We start from the raw sequence: 24627 nt of genomic DNA, 5'->3' as shown, positions 1-24627 counted from the left end.
AGCAAAGCATCCCAAAAGATCCTACTGCTCTCCATTCTTTAATGCATGTAAAATATTTTTTTCAGAATGGGGGAAAGCAGTCACCCCAACGAACACCAGAACTATTATGGAATATTAGAGGTTGTAAAAGCTAGAGCGTCTCTAAAGCAGTAGACACTTATTTAGGGTTGAATTGTTTTGGAAAAATGTAGGTGTCAATAAAAAACGCATTTTTCATTGTATAACAGTTGTGAGTTCTGCATATATTCAAACTATTCTAATGTGATTTAGTTATTGTAAAGAGATAATAAATATTCCTCAGAAAAACTAAAATAAAATGTGGATTTAGCGATCTTGCTTCTAATTCTAGTTAGGGTACTGGACTTTCCTTTTTTGGCACCCTCTGGTGAAGCAGGAAAAGAATCATTGTTCCAAAATAAAAATCTGAAATACAAACATGAGATGGTAATACTTACGTTTGGACATCATATACCGATAATTGAAATTTATTTTATCACGTATTTTTTTCCACAATAAATTTGTCTCTTTACTTTGGTTATAGATAAATCGGAGTTTGCGAGTTCACAAAATTTTTGTTATGTTTTAAAACGTAATCGAAAATATTATCGACGCTCAACCCCTCATGTCTGACCGCCTTGGCGACCCACAATAATGACGTCAGTATTCCGCGACAACAGAATTTCATGTAGTAGAGAATACCAGGGTCGTAGCTTGTTAAAAGTCGTCTCTTTCGCACTAGTAAAGGATGTCTACTGCTATGAACTTTGGGTCGAAGACTTTTACGCCCCGGGCTCCTGATAAAGGAGCGTTTCCTCTGGATCATTTCGGTAAGATCAGACAGAGAGACGCCTTTGTTCCAGAATCAAAGTTGTTTAAACACTTTATCAAATCAATTTGTTACAGATTAATAACTCATTTTGCTATCGTACAGCATTACCTGCTCGTCTTTTGTTCACTCGGGAGATTATTGTTCATTACAGTATTACATTTTGCTGCGAGTAGTTTCCTTTTAGTATAGCAAATACCAAAGTATGTGCCACTTACATATTAGTTCGACTTTCAATTCACGGTAATAAGTAGAGTAGAGAGTAAAGTAGAACTTTCTTGATCCCCTTAAGGAGGTTCCGTCAGGGAAAGTTGTTTACCATTAATTTATCATGAATAAATTGGATTCAGAGATGAAGATGCTGAGGTTCTCTCTGGGAGTGACCAGGATGGATAGGATCAGGAATGAGTACATCAGAGGGACAGCACATGTTAGAGGTGTTGGAGATAAAGTCAGAGAGGCCAGACTGAGATGGTTTGGACATGTCCAGAGGAGAGATAGTGAATATATTGGTAGAAGGATGATGAGTTTTGAACTGCCAGGCAGGAGGCCTAGAGGAAGACCAAAGAGGAGGTTTATGGATGTAGTGAAAGAGGACATGAAGGTAGTTGGTGTGAGAGAAGAGGATGCAGAAGACAGGATTAGATGGAGGCAACTGATTCACTGTGGCGACCCCTGAAGGGAAAAGCTGAAAGGAGAAGAAGAAGAAATTGGATTCTGCGCTTTCTCTGACAGTTCTTTCTCACTACAGAAAAGCATGAGGGCCATATGAGCATGAGGACTTTAAAATAGAAAGTTAGAGTTTTAATATTCATTATTACCCATCCCATGATTTTACATATGTCGGTTGCATGGGTTGCTGCCGAGATCTGTTGAAAACTTATCCCCAGTAGCACCTTTACAAATACATTTAATGTGAAAAATGTTAGCATGTTCATTACTTATTTTAACTGCTTAAATACAGACTTTTTTTTCTCACAATTCCTGCCTTATTATTGATGAAATGTTGAGGTCATGCAGAGAATCATTCTTTTCAATCACAAATAAGGCGAGTCTTTCATATTGGGAGCTACAGTTTAAGTGTTGAAAATTTAGCCAGTTAGTGACAGTACTGAACTGCCTGGTGATAACTAACAAAGCTCAGTGACAGCAGAAAATAAACACTTTCACATGGTAACACGAACTGCCAGGTGGGAGAGCGACTGATTGTGAAGCTGTAGTTGGAAATGGAAACACCACACACCTCAGCGTGTCTTGTCTCATGTCACTTTAACACGTTCCTCCCACATGAGGAGGAATTGTAGAGTCACTGTAAATACAAGATGTGTTTGAGACAGGTGATAGGACAGGGACACGTCAGACTCACGTCAGAGTCAATCAGATTTCAGCTGCAGCCTGTTGAAAAAATAACTATTGTATGCAAAGGGAATTATCAGTCAGGATGTAAAAGTAAAAGTAGCCTTTTGAATTTTCAAGCATTTTAAGGAATGATGTCAAATGACTGCTTGATCAGCTGTGACATACCTGCATGCAAAAACCTTCATGGCTGGACCATCACAATGAAAGTGTCTGGTTATTTTTACAGGTGAGTGTAAAGCTTTCAAGGAGATTTTCATGACGTGCCTGAAAAACAACAGTTTTAACAGCTCCAAATGCCGCCTGCAGTCCAAGGAATATCTGGAATGCCGCATGCAGCAGTAAGAAACTTCCCGAATAATTTATACCGTAAATATTGTTAGTGTACGGTCAAAAATGATAATTTTCACAGGAGTTGGATAATTTCCTTACTATTTTGTGTTTCCAGTCAGCTGATGACTCAGGAGCCTCTCGAGAAACTGGGATTCAAGGACCTGATGGATCCTCCTCCCAGACCAGCAGAGGAAAATGCCAAATTGTGATTCCGTTACACCACCACAACTGCTATTTAAGAGATGCATGGGTGGTGTTAAAGTGAACTTATCACGTCAAACACTTTATTGTTAATAGGACAAAAGGCTACTGTGTGACGCTTGGGCATAAAGGCTTAATGGCCTGTGGTTACAGGGCAAAAATGTATTAATCCTTTGTCTTCATATGAAAAAGTTGAGAATGTAAATGTAATTTGGTATGCAAATTTATATTTAATATTTAAAATGTGTGGGTACTTCCAAATTCATTCTTACCTTCTGGAAGATCGACACTAAACACGTATTTTGTGAAGGACTGAGAGGAAGATGCTGTAGAGCTTTAGACTGCATCAATAAGACTTTGTCAAAAGTTTTATTTTAATTACTATAGTCAGCCTTATTTTGAAATGTTTCAAAAAATATAAAACAATCATTTTTGTTTTTGTAATATTTTTATAAATGTATAAAAGTAAAGATTTCTGCTCACAGATGGTTATGGTGTGTCATCTGTGTGAGGCCTGAAAAGTCAGTAGCAACATTTGCTTCTCTGTGGAAGAGAATGTTGGAAAAGGTTTTATTTACCACATTTGTGCTGTGTGCATGCTAGGTCTGTTATTGTATGATTTCACAAGATGTAATAAGTTACATGCAAGATGGTCTTAAGTTTTTCAAATTTCTACCTTTTCCTAACTTATTTTATGGAGCTTTTCAAATCTCCTTCTCAGCCATTTTACTTGTGGGTTGACGCACTGCTTCAGCTTCACAGTGTTAACGCTGTAATGATGTAAACCAGTGACAAAAAAATGTAGAATTAGCAAATAAATATATAACAAAGTGGTAACTGTCTGTATTTAAAGTTGCAGTAATCCAGCACATTATAATCCCCATATTCAGAAATGTGTTTCAAGGCACCTGTTTGGAAAACAAAGGTTTAACATTCACCTGTGCAAAGAGTGTGGGACTCCACAAAAACAATGACCACAGCAGGTCTTACATCAATGACAACCACCAATCAGGTGCATCAAGGTACATAAACAAGCAATTCTGAAGAAATAATTCTCTGTGGATTCATCAGTGCAATGGATTTCACATTATTCATGATTATTGGAGTCATTGTCCATTTAACGTCAGGCAGCTTTAAATATGTTCTAGTAAACTCTCAGGGAGATGAAAAGTGCATCATTTAAGCAGTTATAACACTGGGCCACTTAGTGCCAGATCTCAGACATTTTCAACTTTGTCCTTGTTGTTTGCTCATGATTAGCTTTGCAGCAGACTTTGTGTTCCTAATCACTACACCCAAACACATAGGAAAGTAAAACGGGGGTCACAGAGTTGATCCATTTTTTTTTACATGAATGCATGTATTTTACAGTGCGGAAATGCAAGGTTTCTCTGCTCATAGCAGGAATTAATCAAAGTTCATTTAGCAGGGCCCAGGTGAACATTTTGATTGTGTGGATGAAGATTTCAGAGCACAAAGAGAACCACTTATCCAAAAGTGGTTACTGTAATTTTATATGTTCTGTTTACATGGTTTGATAGCAGGAGCAGTGATGGAGGCCTTTCCTGCAATACAGGGACTGTTTTCCTGCAATTCTACCTTTCTGGCAAGCCTATACCTCCTCAACATTATAGTAGTGCAAAAGGATTAAAGAATCTCAGAAGGGTCTGAAAACACTTGACATCAATATATTTTTATTTTTTATTTAATTACCCCCCCCCCCGGACATGATATTACAACAGACTTCACTATCACATTTGAAACATCAACAACATCCAAAAAAGGAAAAACGGGTTGATGGGTAGAAGCCATTTGGCTTGCTAAATTCCACAGAATCAACAACATCTCATTACATTACGTTATAAACCAAATTCATGCATTAAATGTCATATTTAGATTCTTTTATTTTGGTACATTGCTGTTTTGAACCGTTCATTCAGTCCCAATTGACGTGTTTCCACACGTCTTCATCAGTTCGTGGAGTGATTTTAAATTTTGTTAATGACCTTTAATCGTCCATTCCGTGTGATGCAGTACAGATATTCAGGGGTTAAAATATATATATTTTTTATATCTAACTATGACAATTACTCGTTTGTAGTTCCATAAGATACTAAAGACTACAACTCCCACTAGCGCTACCCTATCATATGACAGCTGTGTGTTTGGTCATGTGACCCAAACACCGCTCAGTCAGTAGCTTTTCCTATTTCGCTTTTGCACGAGCTCCGAACAGAAAACTCTTCATTTCTCTCAACAACGCTGTACGCTGGGTAGACTTGTGACGTCATAGCTCTGCGTCAAACTCCGGCGTGCGTTTGGTGAAGTTTATGAAGTCTGACATTAGACTTTAGCTTCCCCTCGGCAGGCCTGTGTTCACCGGGCGAGCATCAGTTGTCACGCCGCGGTTGGGTGGGTCCAGCTCGGCCTCGGAGGCAGCATGAAGCTGGTGCTTTGCTAGCCTCCGCTCCTCGACCGCAGAACGGAATGAATCACGCCGGTGGGGAAGCGTCTAGCCCGGCTGTCAACGCTACCGGAGTCCCGCTGTCAGGATGAACGGTGAGTGTCGTCTGACCAACACACACCCCAAATGTCAAACCTGACACGAGTGGGGATCCGTCCATGTGTCAGCCGCTGGAATCAGGCTGTCATCCACGAACACGAGGAATTCTGCTGACTGATTAACTGCAGTGCAGCTCCTTCCGCTGTAACAATGTCCAACACAACATCCTCTTCACCCTGTCTGCCTTTTCAAATCCTGGTGAAATAGAAAAGTCATGTTCAGCTTTTATTTCAAGGAAAATAAAAGCTAATTTAACAGCAATCAAATACATTTTGACACTTCCCAAACACGTGTGGGCGCTGCAACCCACGCATCTGGTCCAGTGGGGTGGAGACAGAGGTGAAAACTTTGTGTGTCTAATCTAAACATCAGTGTGAACGGGTTGAGATTTCGGATTCAGTTTTGGATTATTTTCACTGTCATTTCATCTACAGAGGACATCAGTCACTCTTTTGATTCTTAATATATCAGAAAACAGTAAAAACTTTAGCCTCCCATTACATTTTGTCCCCATAATGACAAAATGTAATGTTTCTTGGTGCTAAACCTTTCTACCAGCTTTCATAAAAATCCAGAGACAAATTAAAGCACAGCATCCTTTGCAAAAGTGTGGTTTCAACCATTCATGTTTTGTTTTATTTGACCGAGAAATAAAATTTACTGTCATTCAATGGAGATGTGTAAAAATGCTTCACGCTGAAGAAGCTGTGCACAGTGCTACCAGAAACATGCATTACCTTTCAGATTAATTAGTTTGTATGAGTTTTCTTTATAAATTTTAAAACTCCAATCAGAGGTAATGTGTTTAGATTGTGAATCAGTTATCAAGTGCTTTTATTATTTTTTTTGTAAACCAAAGATTTTGGCTTTGGGCTTCATACACGTTTCCATACCTGACCCAGTCCTTGCACCTTTTGACTTATGCTGCCTGTGTTAGTCAGGAGGAGCTGGTTAGTAAGATAATATTTGTTTTGCCCCCTGTTTATATTTAACATGACGCCTACTCTGTGGAAAGCTCTTAAGAATTGTTACAATGTCCAGGAATGAAGGATATGTGGAAAGCACCTCAGTAATTTAGTTAAATACATTTTATTCATCAATAATGATAATTTTTATTGTAAATAAATAGCAAGAGATTGATAATGTTGAATCAGTGTTGTGTTTGTGGATTGTTAGCTGTATAAAACAAGCAGAAAAGGAGGAGCAGATATAAAAACATAACACAAAGTGGGTATAGCTGTGCTGTCATCAGCGATTCTGCACCAAAAGCCGAAAGCATGTAGGTGGTAAAGAGTACAAGGTGCATACAGTTTGTATTCTTCAGAGCACACAAGCTCAATCCATAACTTTACTTTCCAGTTTATCAGGAATCCGTTTGTAAAATATCTTCAAATGGGAATTTTCATTAGTCATAAATATTATCATGAAAAGTTTACAGTCACTGTTGTGAGTGGTTAATAAATGATTTTAATGTGAAATTACAAAAAGCCTCGTCCAGGTCTGTGCAGCTCTGTGTTTCCATGTTGTTAAACTATTTTGCCGGAGATCTGCCTTGAACTTTGGGCTCATTGTCCTTTTCTAACCTGTTAAACTCAGTTGTCTTTACACCCCTGAGTGTACCCCCCCCCCCTTCATTGAATAATTATCCAAACTGGCAGCACTCAGATCACAAACGTCTGCCAAGGCTGTTCAGTTTCCCCAGTTTGTCATTTCATGTTAAAGCAACAGTCTTTTCATAGATTGATGTTCATCACATGACTCCCACCATTTGGAATCATTTGGAATGCCTCTTAAGGTCAAAATCTAAAGCTGTCTTCGTGTTGATTGCTTTGGCCCATGACTTTTTTGCAGTGGTCAAGTTCCTTTCTGTCCTCCCTGACAAACATAATTAATTGGGTCAAGCACAGTCATTTACTGTACTTCCTTTTCCTTGTGTGTTCAGGCACTCAGCAGAGTGATACCAAGAGACAGCACCTCCTGGAGAGGCTGCTAGATGCTGTCAAACAGGTGAGTTGGGTGATAATTGTTTTTTTAATGTCAGAGACAACATAGTTTCAGACCTGACTATGGATCATCCAGCTGCAAGATCATGAGTGCAATTTGTCTGTCCATTACATCTTGAAGTCTGATGGGCCTTAAGGCTTTTGATTCAAGTGAAGTCGAAGGCATGGGGATGTAAACATAACACCAAACGTTAGGACATTTGTTTGGCAAGTCATTTCTTGGAAATAAACCTTATATCTTTGGAAAGCCAGTTTATTCCCCTTTTAAATGGTGCCACACTTGAGAGGAACTTTGTGGGGTGAGCAGCAGAGGTAGTATCTGGGTTGCACCCATAAAAAAAAATGTGACAAATCTGGAACAGGCTGCACACAGTCAGTCTCCAGTCTTTTGGTGGAGTCAGCGTGACGCTGCGGGGCATCTCCCTCACCGGAAAAATAAGGCTCAACATCATTGGAGGTCATCTCAGTGCAGAGAGGTATAGAGATGAGATTCTGTAACCAGCGACAATTCCATACCTTCACAGTCTGGGACTAAACTTCATCCTCCAAGATGACAATACCCGCCCCCACAGAGTGAGGTTTATCCGAGACTACCTCCAAAATTTCGGAGTGGAGAGGATGGAATTTCCTGCCAGCAATCCAGACCTCAGATCCAGTGAACGCTTGTTCGTGCCAGAGTGACCGACACAACCACGTTGGCTAGCTTACAAAAAATGGTGGTTGGAGAACAGGATGCCGTCCTGCAGCAGTGTGTGACCAGGCTGGTGACCAGCATGAGGAGGAGATGCCAGACTGTCGTGTGTGGTTCCTCCACACGCTGCTGAGGCTCCTGTTTGTTAAACAAATACACTGTTAAATTGCCAATATGTCTTGTTTATGAAATTTATGATCGGGATCTGTTCATTCAGGGCCTAAATGGGTCGTGTTGTGCAGTGTTTTACCACCGCTTTTTCCACACAGAAGGCGTGTGGAACATTTCACAAAAAGATCTAAAAATAGACTTGTGTGGATCTATTGACACAATTGAAGGGACAGTAAAGTTAATTTTAAGTGACATATACCTGTATGTTGTTCATCATTATGAAAAATAGAAGAAAAAATACATTTTATATGTGTAGCATCATCCGTTTGGGCAAAAAAGCTTAAAATCTGCACCGCGAGCTTCACTTACATTTACAGGCTGGTTGCTGAAGGAATTTCAACTGCATTGGGTAGAAACTGTTTCTGTTTTTGAGTGATATTCATCTGAGAGTTTATTTGACAGATGTTTTGATCTGATGCTCTTTCTGACACCAGAGAAAGTGAAAGAAGGAAGTTCATGTGCAGCATCAGAGAGAGTGGCAATGGGTTTGTAGCTTCAGACGGCAGAGTTTCCTCATAGAAGTTCCCACTTTTGTGTGTCTCATTAGTTATAAAGCATTATGGGTTTTTTTTATTCAAGTTAGGATTGGAGATCGGCGTTCATTATGGATCCACTGGTCTGCTTGTGTTTCTATTCAGCTCTACTTACCTGGTTGTAATCAGCCTTCAGACTTCCCAGCTCCTGGTCAAACAGCGGCCTGCTGAGTGTCTCGTATTCCTCACACTTCTCAAACCGTTCACCATCAGTACATTCAACTTGCTTTCTATTCAGCGACTGCCTGAGTTTTAAACTGCTGAAGCCTTAGAAATGTGTTCATTGTGTGCTGGAGGCAGTTATCATTGTTCCCTTCACATCTTCGCAGTGCCAAATCCGCTTTGGAGGCAGGAAGGAGATTGCCACAGATTCCGACAGCAGGTATGAAACCCTGACTTTCTTTACTTTAATCTGTTTATTTAGCGCCCAGAGGTGTGTGTGTGTGTGTGTGTGTGTGTGTGTGTACTTCCAGGCCACTTGATGCCGAGGTGCTTTAGCTCTAGTATGTGCTTATCTCACCCTCAGCCTCTCGTCTGCAGGGTCTGGCAATGTGCTTGACTTTCTTCATGACTGAAAGTTACATTTGATTTTACATACAACTTTTTCTTTCACTCTATGAGCTTTACATTATTTCCCATCATATTTAAGCAGTAAAAATGTGTTGTTTAATAATGTTATTGGCATTCAAAAAAAGTACGATGGGTGAATCAGATTATAACGCTGTCCAAAATAAATATTCTGTCAAACTTGTCACAGCTTCTGTTGCTGAAACTCAATTTCTCGGTGGTAGGTCTAGTTTTTGAACATTGATGTATTTCTTGGCTGCAGCCTGAGTTTGAAGTGTTTGATACAAATAAAAAAACAACAACAAGGTTGTTTCAACAATACGAGTATGTCTTCCTCTCTGCAGGGTGATCTGTCTGTGTGCCCAGTTTGAAGCCGTGCTGCAGCACGGCCTGAGGAAGAGCCGAGGCCTGGCCCTCACCGCCGCCGCTCTCAAGCAGGCTGCAGGCTTCAGCAGCAAGACCGAAGGAGGTAAGGCGATGAACCGGCAGTAACTGAATGTTCCAGGCTGATAAGGTAAGGTGAGGTAGATCGTACTTATGAAGAGGGGGTTGGTATGGAAATGCAGCTAAACTACCAAACCACATAACTGAACCAGACATGGGTTTAGTTTAAGCAAATGAGTTTCCCCCGCTTCCCTGCCTTCAAACCTCTTTCTCTGTCTGCGGTGGGCTGCACACCTGCTGTGGTTTAGCACTCCTAAAAAGTGCTGTCATTATGAATGCAGGTTGTGTGTTCAAGCATCGCGAAAACCCACAGAAGTTTTAATTTTAAATTTCAGTCAAGTTCTCAAAAATCCCAAACAGCCTGTGGCACGCTGAGCTGCAGGGAATGTAGCAGCGAAATGAGAGCTGGCGCAAATAAGGAGAAGATATTTTTGATGCTTCCACTTCATGTTTTTATGCAGCCACATAAATACAAGACGAGTTTGATTATTTAATGCAGCCTATAATTAAAAAATAATTATATAGCTATAAGGAGATGGGTATTTGGGACCCCTCTTTATTCATATTTCAAGGTTACTTCGTCCATTAGCTCATTACTTCAACTAACTTTTCCAGCAGTTTGTCCATTACTGCTCACTGGTTCCTCATTGAGACAATGAAACGCATGAAGGCCTCTCTGCTGGTCGAGACACATTAGTTTTACATTAGAGCAAACTGTTTCCATGGTGTCAAATTTAGGAACCTCATGACTATTTGTACCAGACAGGGAAAGAAATGCATGACTTCTGAAATGGAGATCACGTTGTAATCATTAGCATATTTGACATTTTCCTGTATTTCACAGTCGGTTAGCAGAAAGGATTGTTGGTGAACTTGGGGATTTGCAACTCCCTAATTAATCCGAGTCCTCTGACGGAGCCAGAAATAGTATCCGTAATTTTTATCACATTGTTTTGAGGTTATATGCTAATCGTATGCTAAAATATTAACGAGAAGGTTCGATACGCACATACGTTTACCCTGTTCAGAGTCGTTTGGTTAGGTGGTGAGATTAGAGGTGAATGCAAAGTACGGAGAGGTGACAGGAAGCCTGGATAGAGCTGTGTGAACGCAGGTGTGGATGCTTGTTAATGAGAACCTGTTTTTACCACCTCCTCACAGACTTACTGAAAATATTCGAGCACCAGTTCTTCACACATGAACAATTACTGATTCTCCTCCTCTACCTTCCTCCTACCCTCTCTGTTCCTTGTATCTCTTTCAACTTCTCTCTTCAAACCCCCCACCCCACCCCAAAAAAACCCCAAAACCCCTGCCTCTAGAGCTGACGTTCTGGTTCTACGTGAAGGAGCACCTGAACCGCCATGAACTCCAGCGTTTCTACTCCCTGCGACAGATCTCCTCAGAGCTGGGCCGGGGTCGGGCCTGGCTGCGCTGTGCCCTCAATGAGCACTCGCTGGAGCGCTACCTGCAAACCCTGCTGGCTGACCGCAAACGCCTGGGGTCAGTGGGAGTGTGTGTGTGTGTGTGTGTGTGTGTGTATGTGTGGTCTATGCTTGAATTTTTAAAAATGTATTTTAAGGAAATCAAATTTTTACCTTTTCACACGTCCTTTTCATTAGTTTTCCCAACATTCCTGAAAATATTCACCTGCACCATTTAGCTCTGTAAAGCTGGTATCACATCAGGTATGCATACTTTCCATTCAATTTTATTCAATGTTTACCCACCTCTCTGTTTTCTAGAACCTATTATGAAGACTGGGCTTTTACTCTGGATGAAGAGAGAGCCAGTATGCTCCCCACCATGGCTGCAGGTGGGTTTGTGTTGGAATGTTTGCTAATATCAGGACTTAAACTATACACTAGTGTAGCAGGGACATGGATCTGTCTAATATAATATATAATGAGTGGCTAAATGACATCAAGAGGAAATACCTGTTTGCTTTATGTTGAATGTTATGCAGACTTTTCATGCTGCATGCCAGCATGCTAAAGCAGACAAAGTGTGCATGCGTTCGCATGTTTTTTTTTCACATTATGAAACATTAACATGATAATAACAGCATGACGAAGCAAGGATGATTAGATTTTTCATAGTGTTTGACCAGCTTGTTGGTTTAGGATGTAGGAGAAGCAAGGTGGTGTCTCTTTTTTTAAAATCCATCTTCAGTGTGCATTGTTTCCCCTTCACTCGTGTAGCATGACTGGATAATTTTGCAATTAGATTTACAGTATTTTCTGCACTATACAGTAAGGAGCACTGGACTATAAGGCGCACTGGACTATAAGGCGCACTATCGGTTTTTGAGAAAGTTAAAGGCATTTAGCTGCGCCTTATAGTGCGGAAAATACTGTAAAGATGGTGTTCGTGAACTGTTGAGTCCAGCTCAGATGAACACACACACACACACACACACACACACACACACACACACACACACACACACTTCTCTCAGCTACTGATCTGTAATAAATGCTCTCCCTCCCTCTTTACGTTGTTCATCAGGTCTGAACTCCATATTGTTTGCCATCAACATCGACAACAGCGACCTCAACGGTGGCGTGACTCGAGGAGGGGGCCCGTCTGTGTCCCACCTCCTCAAGGAGTCCACGCAGGGCATCGGCAGCCTGTGGAAGGAGTCGACTCAAGGCGTCAGCAGCCTGCTGAGAGAGATCAGCACCGCTACAGCCGTGGTGCCGGGCTTTACCCCCAGAGCCGATGGAGCCTCGGACCCACTGCCCGTCCTGCCACGCAGCACCTCCGCTGGTATGAAACAACAAAATAATAACAAAAGTCACCAAAAAACATTGTTTGTTTTGTTGAAGCTGTTTTTCTTTATTATACTAAAGTTTTTGCATGTGGTATCAAGTAAAATACTCGCTAACGCACCATCAGTCTTTCTGTCCATTCAAAATCAACATTTACAAACTCAAATGGAACATAGTGAAGGGGCTGATGTGGCCCATATGAACATTTGAGGAAACTAGCCTTGACTGAGGGAAGTTTCAGGTTGAGTTTGACTTTTTTTTTTTTTTTCTTCCTACCCAGACTCGGGGCTGAGAAAAGAGCGCCGGAGGAAAAAGAAAATCACCAACATCATTTCCTTTGATGATGACCTGGACGGGGGGGTGGAGGATGAGGAGGAGGGAGAGGAATGCTCTCAAAAAATGAGTGCGCTGAGGAAGAGCCACACCGCTCCTGCTCAAAGCAGCGTGGAGGAAGGCATTGATCCTCTGGAGCCGGTCTTCTCTGAGCTGCCGGCGCAGAACGGTATAGCTGAGCCGACCGTCGTCAGCTGGGTAGGCTCGCCTCATCACTCCCGTACCCCGCCTCCTGCCACTCCACCTCTTCCTGACAGTAAGAGTATAGACAACGAGGAAGAGGAGGATGAGGAAATGTACAAACCAAGGGCACAAGCCCAGGAGGAGGAGCCGATCAGCTCTGATCAGTGAGTCACACACAAAATAGGTTCACTTTATTTTGCATTTGTTCACCGGGTGTTTAAAACATTACAGTTATTAATGTGCATGTATATTTTTCTTACTTTTAAATCGGCATATTATGGGCTGCTGAAAGTGATCCTTAAGATCCAGACATCAACTTCTTCTGAGGGAAGTGATATGACACAATCTCAATTTTCATTACGTTCTGACTTATTCTCTCATAGGATTATCTGCAACATCTATTGTGAATAATCTGTTAATCTTCTCATTAATAATATAATATGAGCAGCAAATCTTTTTGAACAGGTATTAATCAAAGTGTGTTTCAAACATCGGTGCTCCAGTTGTGTACGGCTTCCTATGTACGTCTCCCCAAGCGTGTTCCTGACTGAGGTGTGTCGTTTAGGGTGGTGGTCGGCAGCCTGTCCAGCGTGTCGTCATGGAGTCCCCTACAGGTGATGACCGTCCACAGCAGCTCAGACATCCTCATTCCTGTGAACCCTACTGACCCTCAGACAGGTACTGAAGACACTGAATACTGCACCTGTTAGGAAAATAGATGTATAAAACACATCCTGATGCACTCAGTTATCTGCTTGTGTTTGGTGTTCATATGATTTGGGAATAGATGGTTTGTGGGGGGGGTCTGGTTGATCAGGGCGTGTTTTTTGTGGGTATTGTTGCTTCAGTGCAGCGACCACTTCCATCAGAGGAATTCTTAGTGCTTTCCTGCCTTCGGCTGCACCATCACTTTTCACTTTCACTTCCATTTAGTCTCAGTGAGCTCTGTGGAGGAGACATCTGCGTTTCCTGCTCAGTGTGAGTCAACAGGACTTGTGGGGAACTGCGAGAGCGGCGCATCGCTGTTAACATTCAGGTAAGCTATAGTGTCAGGAACAACTAGTGTAACAACATTAATTATTTTCAATTTTGTGCAAGTCATTATGTTTAAATCTTGGAAGTAAATCGACAGTCGAGGCAATTTGTTGTTTTGTGCTGGAGCCTCAGATTTCATGAATTACAGATACGCATCTCTTTCCTCCGTCTCTTTCAGTATGGAGTCCAGTCCACCGACACACACCGCTCCACTCTCCAGTGTGCTTCAGACATCAGGTTTACCAGAGTCCATGACAGTGGGTGGGTATCACTCCTCCACACATGGCGCTTAACTCCAGTAGTTTAGAGCTACAAAACCTCAAAAAATTTAATTCAATCTTTTTAAGCATCATGTGAATATAAAATTGTTTCAGAGATGTTTGAAATTAGATTATTTGTGCGACTGCGTTCATTTAGCCCTCCAGTTAGTGGTCAGCCACACGAACACACAGAAACAGGTACATTGTTCAGAGTGAAGTGGAGCACAAGTGTCACTGGATCAAAACATTTGTTTCTGCCACAGATAAATTTACTCAAACGTTCAGATGATTTAAATTCAGTTTGTCTTCGCATTTGCTTACACCAGTTCTTGAGATTTTTTTCAGGAAACAGTTTAATGTCGTGCTGATAAAGAGTCATGTGAACATCCTTCCAGGCCGTAGTCTGGAAATCTCCCACAGCTATCTTCTGTTGCAAATTATATTAAACTCACACGTTTGTATATCTCAACCATCCAGTTTGTCTTTACAGTTTAAGTGATATTATTGCCTAGTTAAGTCCTGTGCCGAGACATTGTCCAGCTGTGTCCACCAGGTGGCAGTGTTGATCCAATGAACCCACACTACAGTAAACACGTACTGTACGTGTCTTTTACACTCGCTGTGGAAAAGATGTGGAACATAAATATTGTCTGAATGCCTGGTATCAGCTGATCTGATCTGTGATTTATGGTGTACATAAAAAAAAAATTCAAATTCCAAAAGCTCTGTAGTTGTGTGTTGATGTGTGTTTGACCCACTTATGAGTTGGTGTCTCTTAGGGGCTTACATTGATGCTACTTGTCTCCTAGCAGGAGGGGTGTAAGAGAGGAGAGGTGAGTGGAGTCGTCTGTAAGTGCTGGGATTGAGCCGTCGTTGAATCTATTAGCCTTGGATCAGAAGAGACCACAGGGTCACGAGGAAAGCAGCTGTAGAGGAGGAGAAAAATCTTTGAGTTAGTTGAATATAAAAGAGAAGACCCCCCCGCTGAAGGAGAAGGTTTTGGTTAGAACCCTGAAACTCTGTGTCTGAAACATCAGATTTTGGTGCAAGTTCTTCAGAATCAAAGAGTCCAGACATCCCGCAATCTAATAGGAAGAAGCCAACCGCAACAAAGGCAACATCCACACCTACTGTCAGCTCAGTGAACCGCAATGGAACTCAGCCAAAGCAGGCCGGTGTAACAGAGTTTTTCCCCGACGACAAGAGTATCATTCCTCTTGCTGTCTGTTGCTTTTGCTCTCAGCCTGTACTTGTTACCCCCCAAAAAAACACTTTTGATTCTGGATAACTACTGAGAAAAAAAACTTGCTACATGATTTACTTATTTAAATACAATCTAAAGTTCTTCTGCACCTGAAAGCGATAATTTTTTGTAGGCACCGATGATCCATTGAAAATCATTGTTGAGATGCCCCATGGGAAATGTAGGAGCCATTGTTTTTCAAGCTTAGCCCGTATAAGAGACGAGAAATCAAATTCGGCTCTCCGTGAGTCCCATCCAGACTATTCATTTGAAAAATATTTGTGAGTTCAAAGGAGTGCACAAATGTACGCAGGTGTGAAACTGGAGCACTTTGAACATGTTGATAAAAGAAGGAGTCACAGGAGTGACTAAGACGTAGATGTTAGAGCGAAGTCCCACCGGTGTCTGACAGCATGTGGAGCAGTCCATTGATTGGAGGGTATGGACTATAATTCACAAGGCAGCTGGATTAGACGGCTTAGCACGCCGCTGAATCATCCGTTATTGGAACAATTGAACAAAGACTCGTTTGTTTTTTTCCCCCAGAAAAGATTGCTTTTACACATTGTAGCCTGTTTGGATTTAATATTGTATTGTTATAGCATATATGTAGATACACAATTGTGTGGTTCCTCCATGTGCCCCCCATGTGGACCAGGGGCGTCTGGCTCCACTGAAGTCCCTAATGGGCAGTCCCTGTGGCACCTGCTGTGGACGCGTGGTCGGACTAAAGGTCAAATTTATTTCTGGACTGCTGATGTGAAGAACGGAATTGTGGAGACTATAGACTTCTGTGTTTCTCCTCTGTTCTGTTCTTCATCACACTCTTTCTCCTCCTCCTCCTCCCTGCTGCTCCCCCACCAGGTTTTTGCCTCGGGGGTAGATGAGACCTCTGCATGTCTGGAGCTTCATCGATACCCTACATTAGTTACGTGAATAGGGTCTCAGACAGCGGAAGGCTAGATTAACTTTGTCACTCTTGGGTTTTATTTCTGGAAATCCTTGAAACTGCCTAGTTATAGGGGGGGGGGCTTTGAAACCTTCGTGCGCACCTCGAAGCGTAATTATGGTGATGAGTCACCGTGCCGTCACAATGCCTGGCCCAAATCTGCCAGATTGTTACAGCAGGGTGGAGATTAGCATCAACTAGCAGCTGACTGCCAGCAGACGTTGGCTGTAGCTGATGCCTTTAAATGCTTTCAGGCTGGAAACGATACAGCGGCTTTTAGACTCGAGTGGCTTGTGTCTGATTTAAGTTTCAGCATCTTGCATTGCGAAAAAAAAAAAGTTTTGGATTCAGTAAATATTGGAACAGATTAGCAAAAATGCCCATAACACTTTCCTCTTATCCAAAGTGACATATTTACATTTTTATGACCCACATCCCTCCCACTCCTGACACATAAGTTTCCTTCTCCTGACACTTTCCCCACTTGTGTGGGAACGCTACTTTTCCGCCAAGAAAACGAATAGTGACCGTGTGAACGCCATTTAACTCCATATGAATCCCACATTTAAAAAGCTATACAATGTTTGTATGTTTAATTTATTACCTGTTGACATTTCAATATTTTGCGTGCTGATGATCTCCAAAGAGTGCCAGCAGACGATTCTGAAGGAGCTTCTTAATCGTTCAAACAACTTGGGTGAAACACACGATATAATTTGCTACAGAAATTAGTCTTGCATAAAGAATTTAGAGATTTTTCTTGATTTTTGCTTTTGTGTAGCTGTCGACACCAAAGAAATTCAAAAGTGGCAGCAACAAGACAGAATAATTTATTTACAGCAAACATCTGAACCAACCAGTCAGGTCACACAAGGACTGGAGGAACGGTTCACCTTCTTGTGTGAGGAGACAGATGCTTTGACCTGACTAGACCTTGTAATTATGTGGTCCACATTTAGTAAGTAGTCGAGCCAAAACTGTCTGGCAGAGATCGGTTTAATATCTGATTGATTGGTATGTAAATGGTGTAAATGGTATCTCCCATATATTTGTATGGGTTCAGTATCTTCCTCCATAGTTTTACCTGAGCAATAAAGCTGCTTTCTGTGAGTCAGACAGTATTCTGCATAACCTTTGTCAGCAGAAAAAAAAGTCAAGCCTGTCTTTATCGCAGCAGTTCAACTTACAAATGGGGGAAACCGCCGTATTAATCCAGCAGGTGTGCCCTGCAAGCCCGATTCTGTTATTCTTTCATTTGAAAACTGTAAATCATTAGTTTTTGCTTCTTGTCATGTCTGTGTGTGTCTGTGTGCGTCTGTGTGTGTCTGTGTGTGTCTGTGCATCTGAAATGGCTTCAGTGCAGAAGAATCAGTGTGTTTTGTCCCCTCTGCAGTGGAGCTACGTCAGGCCATCGTGGCTATGATGAACAGGAAGGACGAGCTGGAGGAGCAAAACACGTACGTCCAGATATCTTCTTCTTATCTGCTGCTTGCAACTACTCAACACACACACACACACACACACACACACACACACACACACACACACACACACACACACACACACACACACACTCTTACAAACACACAGTCTGGAAAGAGATATCGAGTGACCTTTCTGTATAAATTGTGCCGACTTGTTTTCTTTTCATCCTCTACCGACTTGGGGGCAGGAAACTGTTTTGTCGTTGTGTTTTTAGCAATAAGTCACCAGAAACAGTGATTTATATGTTTAACAGCTGCAATAAAAGAATCTAACTTGGAGTAAACGGCATTGTTTTCTGCCGTGATGACCAAAAAACCTCAGAGTTGATGTTGCAGCTTCATGTTTGTACTCAAACCTGTGACTCATCAGAAACAAGAATCTTCTGCCAAGCCGTATTTTGATTTTCCTGATGAAGTGTAATTTTCAATGACACCTGATAAATCACAGATGCGTGTTGATGATTATGTGGGTTACGTTAGAACCCCTTAGGATATTTATGCAATTAAAGATGTTTTCTATTACTTTCACTCCATCCTCTTTATGAAAATAACCAGTTTCAGCATTTAATGAGTCTAAATGTGAAAGATTCATCAGCATTTCCAGACGTGTGATGTCTGCCCGATGTGATTGACAGGTCTCTGCGCAGCCTGCTGGATGGGGAGATGGAGCACTCAGCAGGTCTGAGGCTGGAGACCGACCTGCTGAAGAAGAAGCTAGCAGAGCTGGAGGAGAGACACACGGCGAAGGTCCAGGCGCTGGCCAGGTGAGAACTGGCAGCGTGAGGCAGTGGAGCCGCTCCAAATGCTCACTTTTATGACAGACTACAACTACAACAAAGCACTTCGTTCTGCTTCTGGGAAATAATGAGAACCGATGAATTTGTCATTAGTGAAATGTTGAACTATTTTGATCACTCGCAAAAAAGCGGCCATATTCATTATTTTCCACGCCTCAGATCTGATCTGAACACTTCCTGCTTCTCTGAACAATCTGAAAATAACTCATTTTATTGCTTCCGTTGATTTTTAAAATGGATAAATTGGAAGTTGGAAATGATTGTGGTTATAATAATTATTTTATCAAAATCATCATGAAATTAATCAGTGATTTAAAAAGAAAACTTTTCAGTTCAGACTTCCTCTAATGACGCGTGTTTGCCTCGTGCTTCTGTGGATCTACATTACAGTCATGTACATTACAGTATTTTGGGTCTACCTCTCTCAATATATTGCAAAGGTTTTCCTTTTTGTCACTGTAGGCAGCACGGAAATTACGGGGCACATTTTCAGATGTCGACTCATCACGTTTTTAAACGTTTCAACAATGCAAGACCTTACCAGCTGTCTGTTTGTCCCACGCGTATATGAGTCCAAAGGAAAACTCTGTCTGGCTACGTTTTGCAAAAGTTTTAGAAACTGTCGAGGACCTTTAAGCCTAGGATTAAAGTTGATTTGTTCGCCATTGTTTCCAGGCTGCCTCATACATCATATCTCAATCTGTGGAGGAAATGGAACCATATCTGTTCAATTATCACTGCTAAAATCTGCTCGTCTGGATTGCTCATTGTCAAAACTACTGGAGGAAGCAGTTACAGCAAAATGGAAATACTCGGTTATTTCAAACTCTTTTGGAGCATTACTTCTCTTTCCTTAACAACACACACACACACACACACACACACACACACACACACACACACACACACACACACACACACACACACACACACACACATTTTTTTAACCCCAACATGTGACCTCCTAAAGTCGGCCCAAAAATGATCAAAATTAGTTCTGCATGTACAATTGACTGCCGTAATATCAGGAGTCTTCAGAGAGAGCCTTTGCTCACATCATATCTTGCTACAGTAAGTAAAGCCACCAATTCGGATCGATCGATCGACCCCGGTTAAGTGTGCATGGACTTATTTTGTGCACACAGTGCAGCTGTCAAGTGCAACTGGCAAGACTGACTGTTTAATATCTGATGATTTTCATGTTCACGCGAAACGATTTAATAGACTCTTGATGGCAGGAGAGTTATTAGAAAAGGGAAGTACAAGGAATGAGGACGCCACCGAACGCAGCTGCTTCACACTCAGACACACACGGCCTATAGTTTGCCTCTAATTCTGAATTGCCGGTTCTCCTTCCCGGCCAAATCTGTCTCGATCAATAGCGGCTATAAATACCACTGAAGGAGCAGCTAGCCACTGAATGAAGGCTGGAAGCTGTCGCTATCATTCAGTGAAAGAGGCTACTGGCAAACCATTGCTATGTAGCCCACAATCCTTCAGGATTTACTTGCACTAGGTTTGATTTAGGTGTCCGAAATAAGGTTTAAATGGACAAGAAAAGGCATTATTGAACCTTTTGTTGTTGTTTAACCTGCCTTTACTTTGACAAGAATCATATTTCCGGTGGAATATCTTCAGCACCAGATGACCCATCTGTTTGAGGAAGACGTCGCCAGTCATCTGCTTATTTTAGTGCCTCTCCTTGTAGTCCTACTTTTATAGTAGAGCAGTACCCAAGCCCCAGGAAGAGCATGTGTTCGCCGGGAGCCGGGGTGTGTACGGGGGCGGAAGAGGATGAGCGCGCTGCCATAGATAGACTGCGGCTGACGTAGGCTCAAGCAGAGGGGAGTGGGCTAAAACGAGATGTTGCTCTCTTACCCACTTACTCACACACTATACTCAGATATGGACCCTCATACACACACACACACACACGCACACGCCTAATTATAACGTGAAGATGCGAGACCCTTACTCATATATTGACACGTAGCAACCCACGTCCTCACCCTGACTGCGCATATACCGATCTTCATGCACCACCAACAGCGATAATCACCACTTTCTTTTAAACAGTCATTTTTCTTACAGCCGCGAAATTAACACAATTGGAATTTATTTGTTTCTATTTCTCCAGTAAATCAAAAATTGTAAATCAAAATTTAACAATATTAGTTTGGTAAAATAATGTGTTGAATTTAATATAATATGGGAATTTGATTTTGAGAAATTTGAAATTTAGGAACGAATTTGCTGATTGAGAATTATGTTAGATATTATGAATGTATAAGAAGACCACCAACAGAATTTTGACTTTTTGAATGTAATTATATTTAAAAAGTTGCCTTTTCACTGATCAGTATTAATTAATCAATATTAACAATGCAGGAATTGGAATATTCCACATGCTGGCCTATTGAGCAAAACCTTAACAGAGTTTATTTTACAGGAATAATCTACAAGGCACCTTGTGTCATCTAATGAATTATTCCCTCAATATTTTCAGCTCTTTGAATTTGATTTGAAACCTTTTTTGAAACGCAAAGTCCCACATGATGCATTTCATGACTTCATGCATACGTTCGATCTACAGTTATATTCACAGCGCCTCTCATTAATTTCCCTGCTGATAAAGAAACTGTTGCTTTAAAAATAGAATTTAAACCCAGATGGTTTTACTCTGAATGTCTAGCCCTAAAATTTAACCCCTCAGGGGACGCCACACACACCCACACAAACAAAAAAACATTTTTTCTTGTCCTCTTTTTAAGATGTCTTTCCGACGAGCAGAGCAGAAAGATGGGAAGGCGGCCAGTCAAGTGGGCTGGGGCCAGGAAGTGCTACCTCATCACTAGGAGAGGGGGCCGTGGGACAGGTGGAAACAGAACGCGTGCACTCATTGACACACATGCGCACAGACATGGAAGAAATGGCAGCAGATGCCTTCTCCATCGCCGTCAGAGCTTACAGGCTGTTTGCTCGGACTGATCTGAGTAGTGGCTGAAAAAGCTTCTGTGAAGTTAGCCTAGTTTACTTGTTGGGAGTGTGTGTGCTTGCTGTTTCCTTTGTTTGGGAAGTCAATTATGTCACTCTACCCAGGAGGGCAATTCCACTTCAACGCTGAAGTTTTAACAGCCTAGCTCTGCACCCCATAGCCTTGTTGTGCCTGAGTGTGGATGTAAACGTATGTGTTTGAGAACGCTGAGCGTCGAGCCTTTGGAAGTGTGTTGTGTGTGTGTGTGTGTGTGTGTGTGTGTGTGTGTGTGTGAATGCCTCGAAGGTTTGTGGATTTTTTTTTCTTCCCCCCCAAAGAAGCTGAGCTGCAAATTGCACTCAGGAGCATTACCCAGCGACCTAGCTGCCAGTCTCTGAAGGCATCCGTGTTCCTCTCATTTACTACCTCCAAACGGAACCGGATCGTACCTGAGGAGCAGCCAATTTAGCTGTTTACCGCACATTAAGACGACTACAGAGCAAGAGATGATAAAGACATGGGTGGGGGGAAACACGAGAGACAGAATAAAATAATCACCACAGGGCGTCAACCCATCGTAATCAATTACCCTGTGTAGTTTTTAAGTTTCAGCTTTCTTCTTGAGATACTTTCCCCTCCCTTCAACAGAACATCCCCCTTGTCTTTCTAGGACTATATTTACTTTATTGAAAACACACTCCCAAACTTAACAGCCGCATTTTAAGACAGAATATTTATTTCTATCTTTATTTCTTTATCTCTCGAGTGCACACTGTTTTGTTGTCTCCTTTATATGCACAGTTCCAATCTCTTCGCTATCTCTGAGGCACACGCTGTTTCAGAAACTTTTATAAATCCTCTTGTGCACAAACACTAGTCGTCTACCACCCTTGTGTCTCTCATGGAGAAAGATAAGATGACTTCAACAGTTTTATTAATTAATATAGTTAATAGGCTTATCCTCTGAGCAGACATCCACTCAATATTTCTGGGTCAGACTTTTCCTTTAATGAGAAAGCGGCTCGTGGCCTGGCCCAATATCAGCTGGACAAAGGGTGCAACAGAGATGCCGAGCAAGGACTAAACTTCATTTAAACTTTACCGTCCCTCAAGGCGGAGAAGACACTCACTGGAAGTTTCAGATGACTTTCAAACGCCACATTTCCGACAATCCCACGCTCACCAGAAGCAAAGCTGCGCACAACTTTAATGGATCGCTGTAAATTGGAAAGGATCAACTTAGAGCAGAAGCTGCAGTTTTCAGCTACATTTTTGGGGTTGGGAAAATTGCACATTGCTGTCACTTCCAGGGGGCTTTGTAGTTAAGCCTTCCTTTGTATCCATCCTTCATATTTTTTGTCCTGTAGGCCTGAATAATAACTACACAGAGATTGTAATAAAGGACTTTCCAGTAGTGAATGCATCACAGAAATTCAGCCCCGCAGCCGGCTATGGATGGATATTTAATAGCGTACAACAATTCAAATGTATGGACGTAGTATAAACGCTGTATCACTGACTCTTAGGGTGTTGTCCAACAGACTGGCTCCCCACCATTCAAGGTGAAGCACATAGATGGCAGCGGTATCTTGTCAGTACTTTTAGGTTCAATGTTGTATGAGTGAGACGGTAATGATAAATATGAAGAAACAAACTAAGAAAAAAAGGAAAATATCCGAAGCTCTAAATGTAATTGATGTAACTCCCTTGAACAGTAGAGGAAAAACTACCCTCAGCGGTCTAGGCCTATAGCAGATTATCAGAAAGAATCTATGGTGATCCTAATTATAGGCTTTGTCAAAGAGAAAGGTTTTGAGTCTACTCTTGAATAAGCTAAGGATGCCTGCCCCCCAAATCGAGGCCGGGAGATCGTTCCAGAGTAAAGGAGACAGATAGCTGAAGCTTCTGCCTCCTGTTCTACTCTTACAGACCTGACGGGTTACCAAAAATCCTGCATCCTCAGAGTTTAGATCTCTCTGAGGGTGATCTAGTTGTATGAGAAGTCTATATAAAACCTACTAAATATGTGTGTTTGGATGAGGGATGGAATCAGTGTCTGATGCTGTTGAGACACACGATGTATAACTTTGTTTTTAGTAATTTGAAAGTTAATTACACACAAGGACCCACAGGAAGTACTGCATTTTTATTATGATATTGCTTGCGACAGCCTGTGACCTGAGGGAGCATACATACTGGGTATATTTCACACCTCCAGGTCTGATCTGAAGTTAAAATTGAAAATATACTGTGAAGGTTTTGGAGGGATGTTCCCTCATTAGCATGTTATAATGTAGGTGTGATCCACACCTGGTGCAGGATTTCATTTCACAAGTACATCTATAATGAATCAGCGGTAATACACGTTTATGTGTTTGATCTGGTGGCTGTGGTTTAGAAAGACTTTCTTCTACATAAATTGTGTAATGCACCAAAGCTATGTCAGAAAGTTTATTTAAAAATGGTCACCAAATATTAAAATGTATTATTCAATGACATCTGCAGGTGAAATGAGTAGATAAATCAAACCTTTCGATAACTACTGATGATCCCGACTACCGATGAGCCTCCTAGTCTCTACCACGCCTGAAGTTTATCAGATGTGTCTCCCAGCAGTTTATATTGTTTAAACATTCATTTTGATTTCCATATGGAATGATGTCTTCTGTCCTAAAAAGATGCAAGAAGCAGGCACATTACATCAGCAGAAAACACTTCAGATTTGTGAGACATTGATCAATAATTCAACAAAATGTGTTTATCTTCGGGCTGTTGCAGCCTGGAATGAAATACATAAACTGACACCTCAAGTAGTGTTTGTTTGGAGAATAGTCGACTTGCAAGAATGAAAATCTGCTGCACAGAAATGCTTTTGTGTACGAGCAACAATATCTCTCGGTAACAAGAGTT

At 41.6% G+C, this 24627-nt stretch overlaps 2 protein-coding genes across 2 annotated transcripts in view; both read left to right on the top strand.

The window, feature by feature from the left end:
- The first annotated feature begins 680 nt into the window (after positions 1-680).
- Positions 681-3200, top strand: cox19 (cytochrome c oxidase assembly factor COX19). Its single transcript, XM_068305879.1, has 3 exons — positions 681-827; positions 2412-2523; positions 2631-3200. Exons 1-3 carry the CDS (start codon positions 746-748, stop codon positions 2722-2724), a joined length of 288 nt encoding a protein of 95 aa, XP_068161980.1. The 5' UTR covers positions 681-745; the 3' UTR covers positions 2725-3200.
- A 1718-nt stretch (positions 3201-4918) lies between these two features.
- snx29 (sorting nexin 29) overlaps positions 4919-24627 on the top strand; it is a 111855-nt gene continuing 92146 nt past the window's right edge. The window contains exons 1-13 of the mRNA XM_068306011.1: positions 4919-5275; positions 7222-7286; positions 9007-9059; positions 9589-9713; positions 11011-11191; positions 11434-11504; positions 12197-12457; positions 12740-13139; positions 13541-13653; positions 13909-14011; positions 14189-14271; positions 17856-17919; positions 18582-18710. Of these exons, the coding sequence (XP_068162112.1) occupies positions 5269-5275; positions 7222-7286; positions 9007-9059; positions 9589-9713; positions 11011-11191; positions 11434-11504; positions 12197-12457; positions 12740-13139; positions 13541-13653; positions 13909-14011; positions 14189-14271; positions 17856-17919; positions 18582-18710 (1655 nt within the window). The 5' untranslated portion in view covers positions 4919-5268. The remainder of the gene's footprint in view (positions 5276-7221; positions 7287-9006; positions 9060-9588; positions 9714-11010; positions 11192-11433; positions 11505-12196; positions 12458-12739; positions 13140-13540; positions 13654-13908; positions 14012-14188; positions 14272-17855; positions 17920-18581; positions 18711-24627) is intronic.

Source organism: Antennarius striatus, chromosome 21 (genome assembly GCF_040054535.1).
Source record: "Antennarius striatus isolate MH-2024 chromosome 21, ASM4005453v1, whole genome shotgun sequence".
NCBI classification, from domain to species: Eukaryota; Metazoa; Chordata; class Actinopteri; order Lophiiformes; family Antennariidae; genus Antennarius; species Antennarius striatus.
The sequence above is the reverse complement of the archived record's forward strand: the minus strand, read 5'-3'. Positions and strand labels throughout refer to the sequence as shown.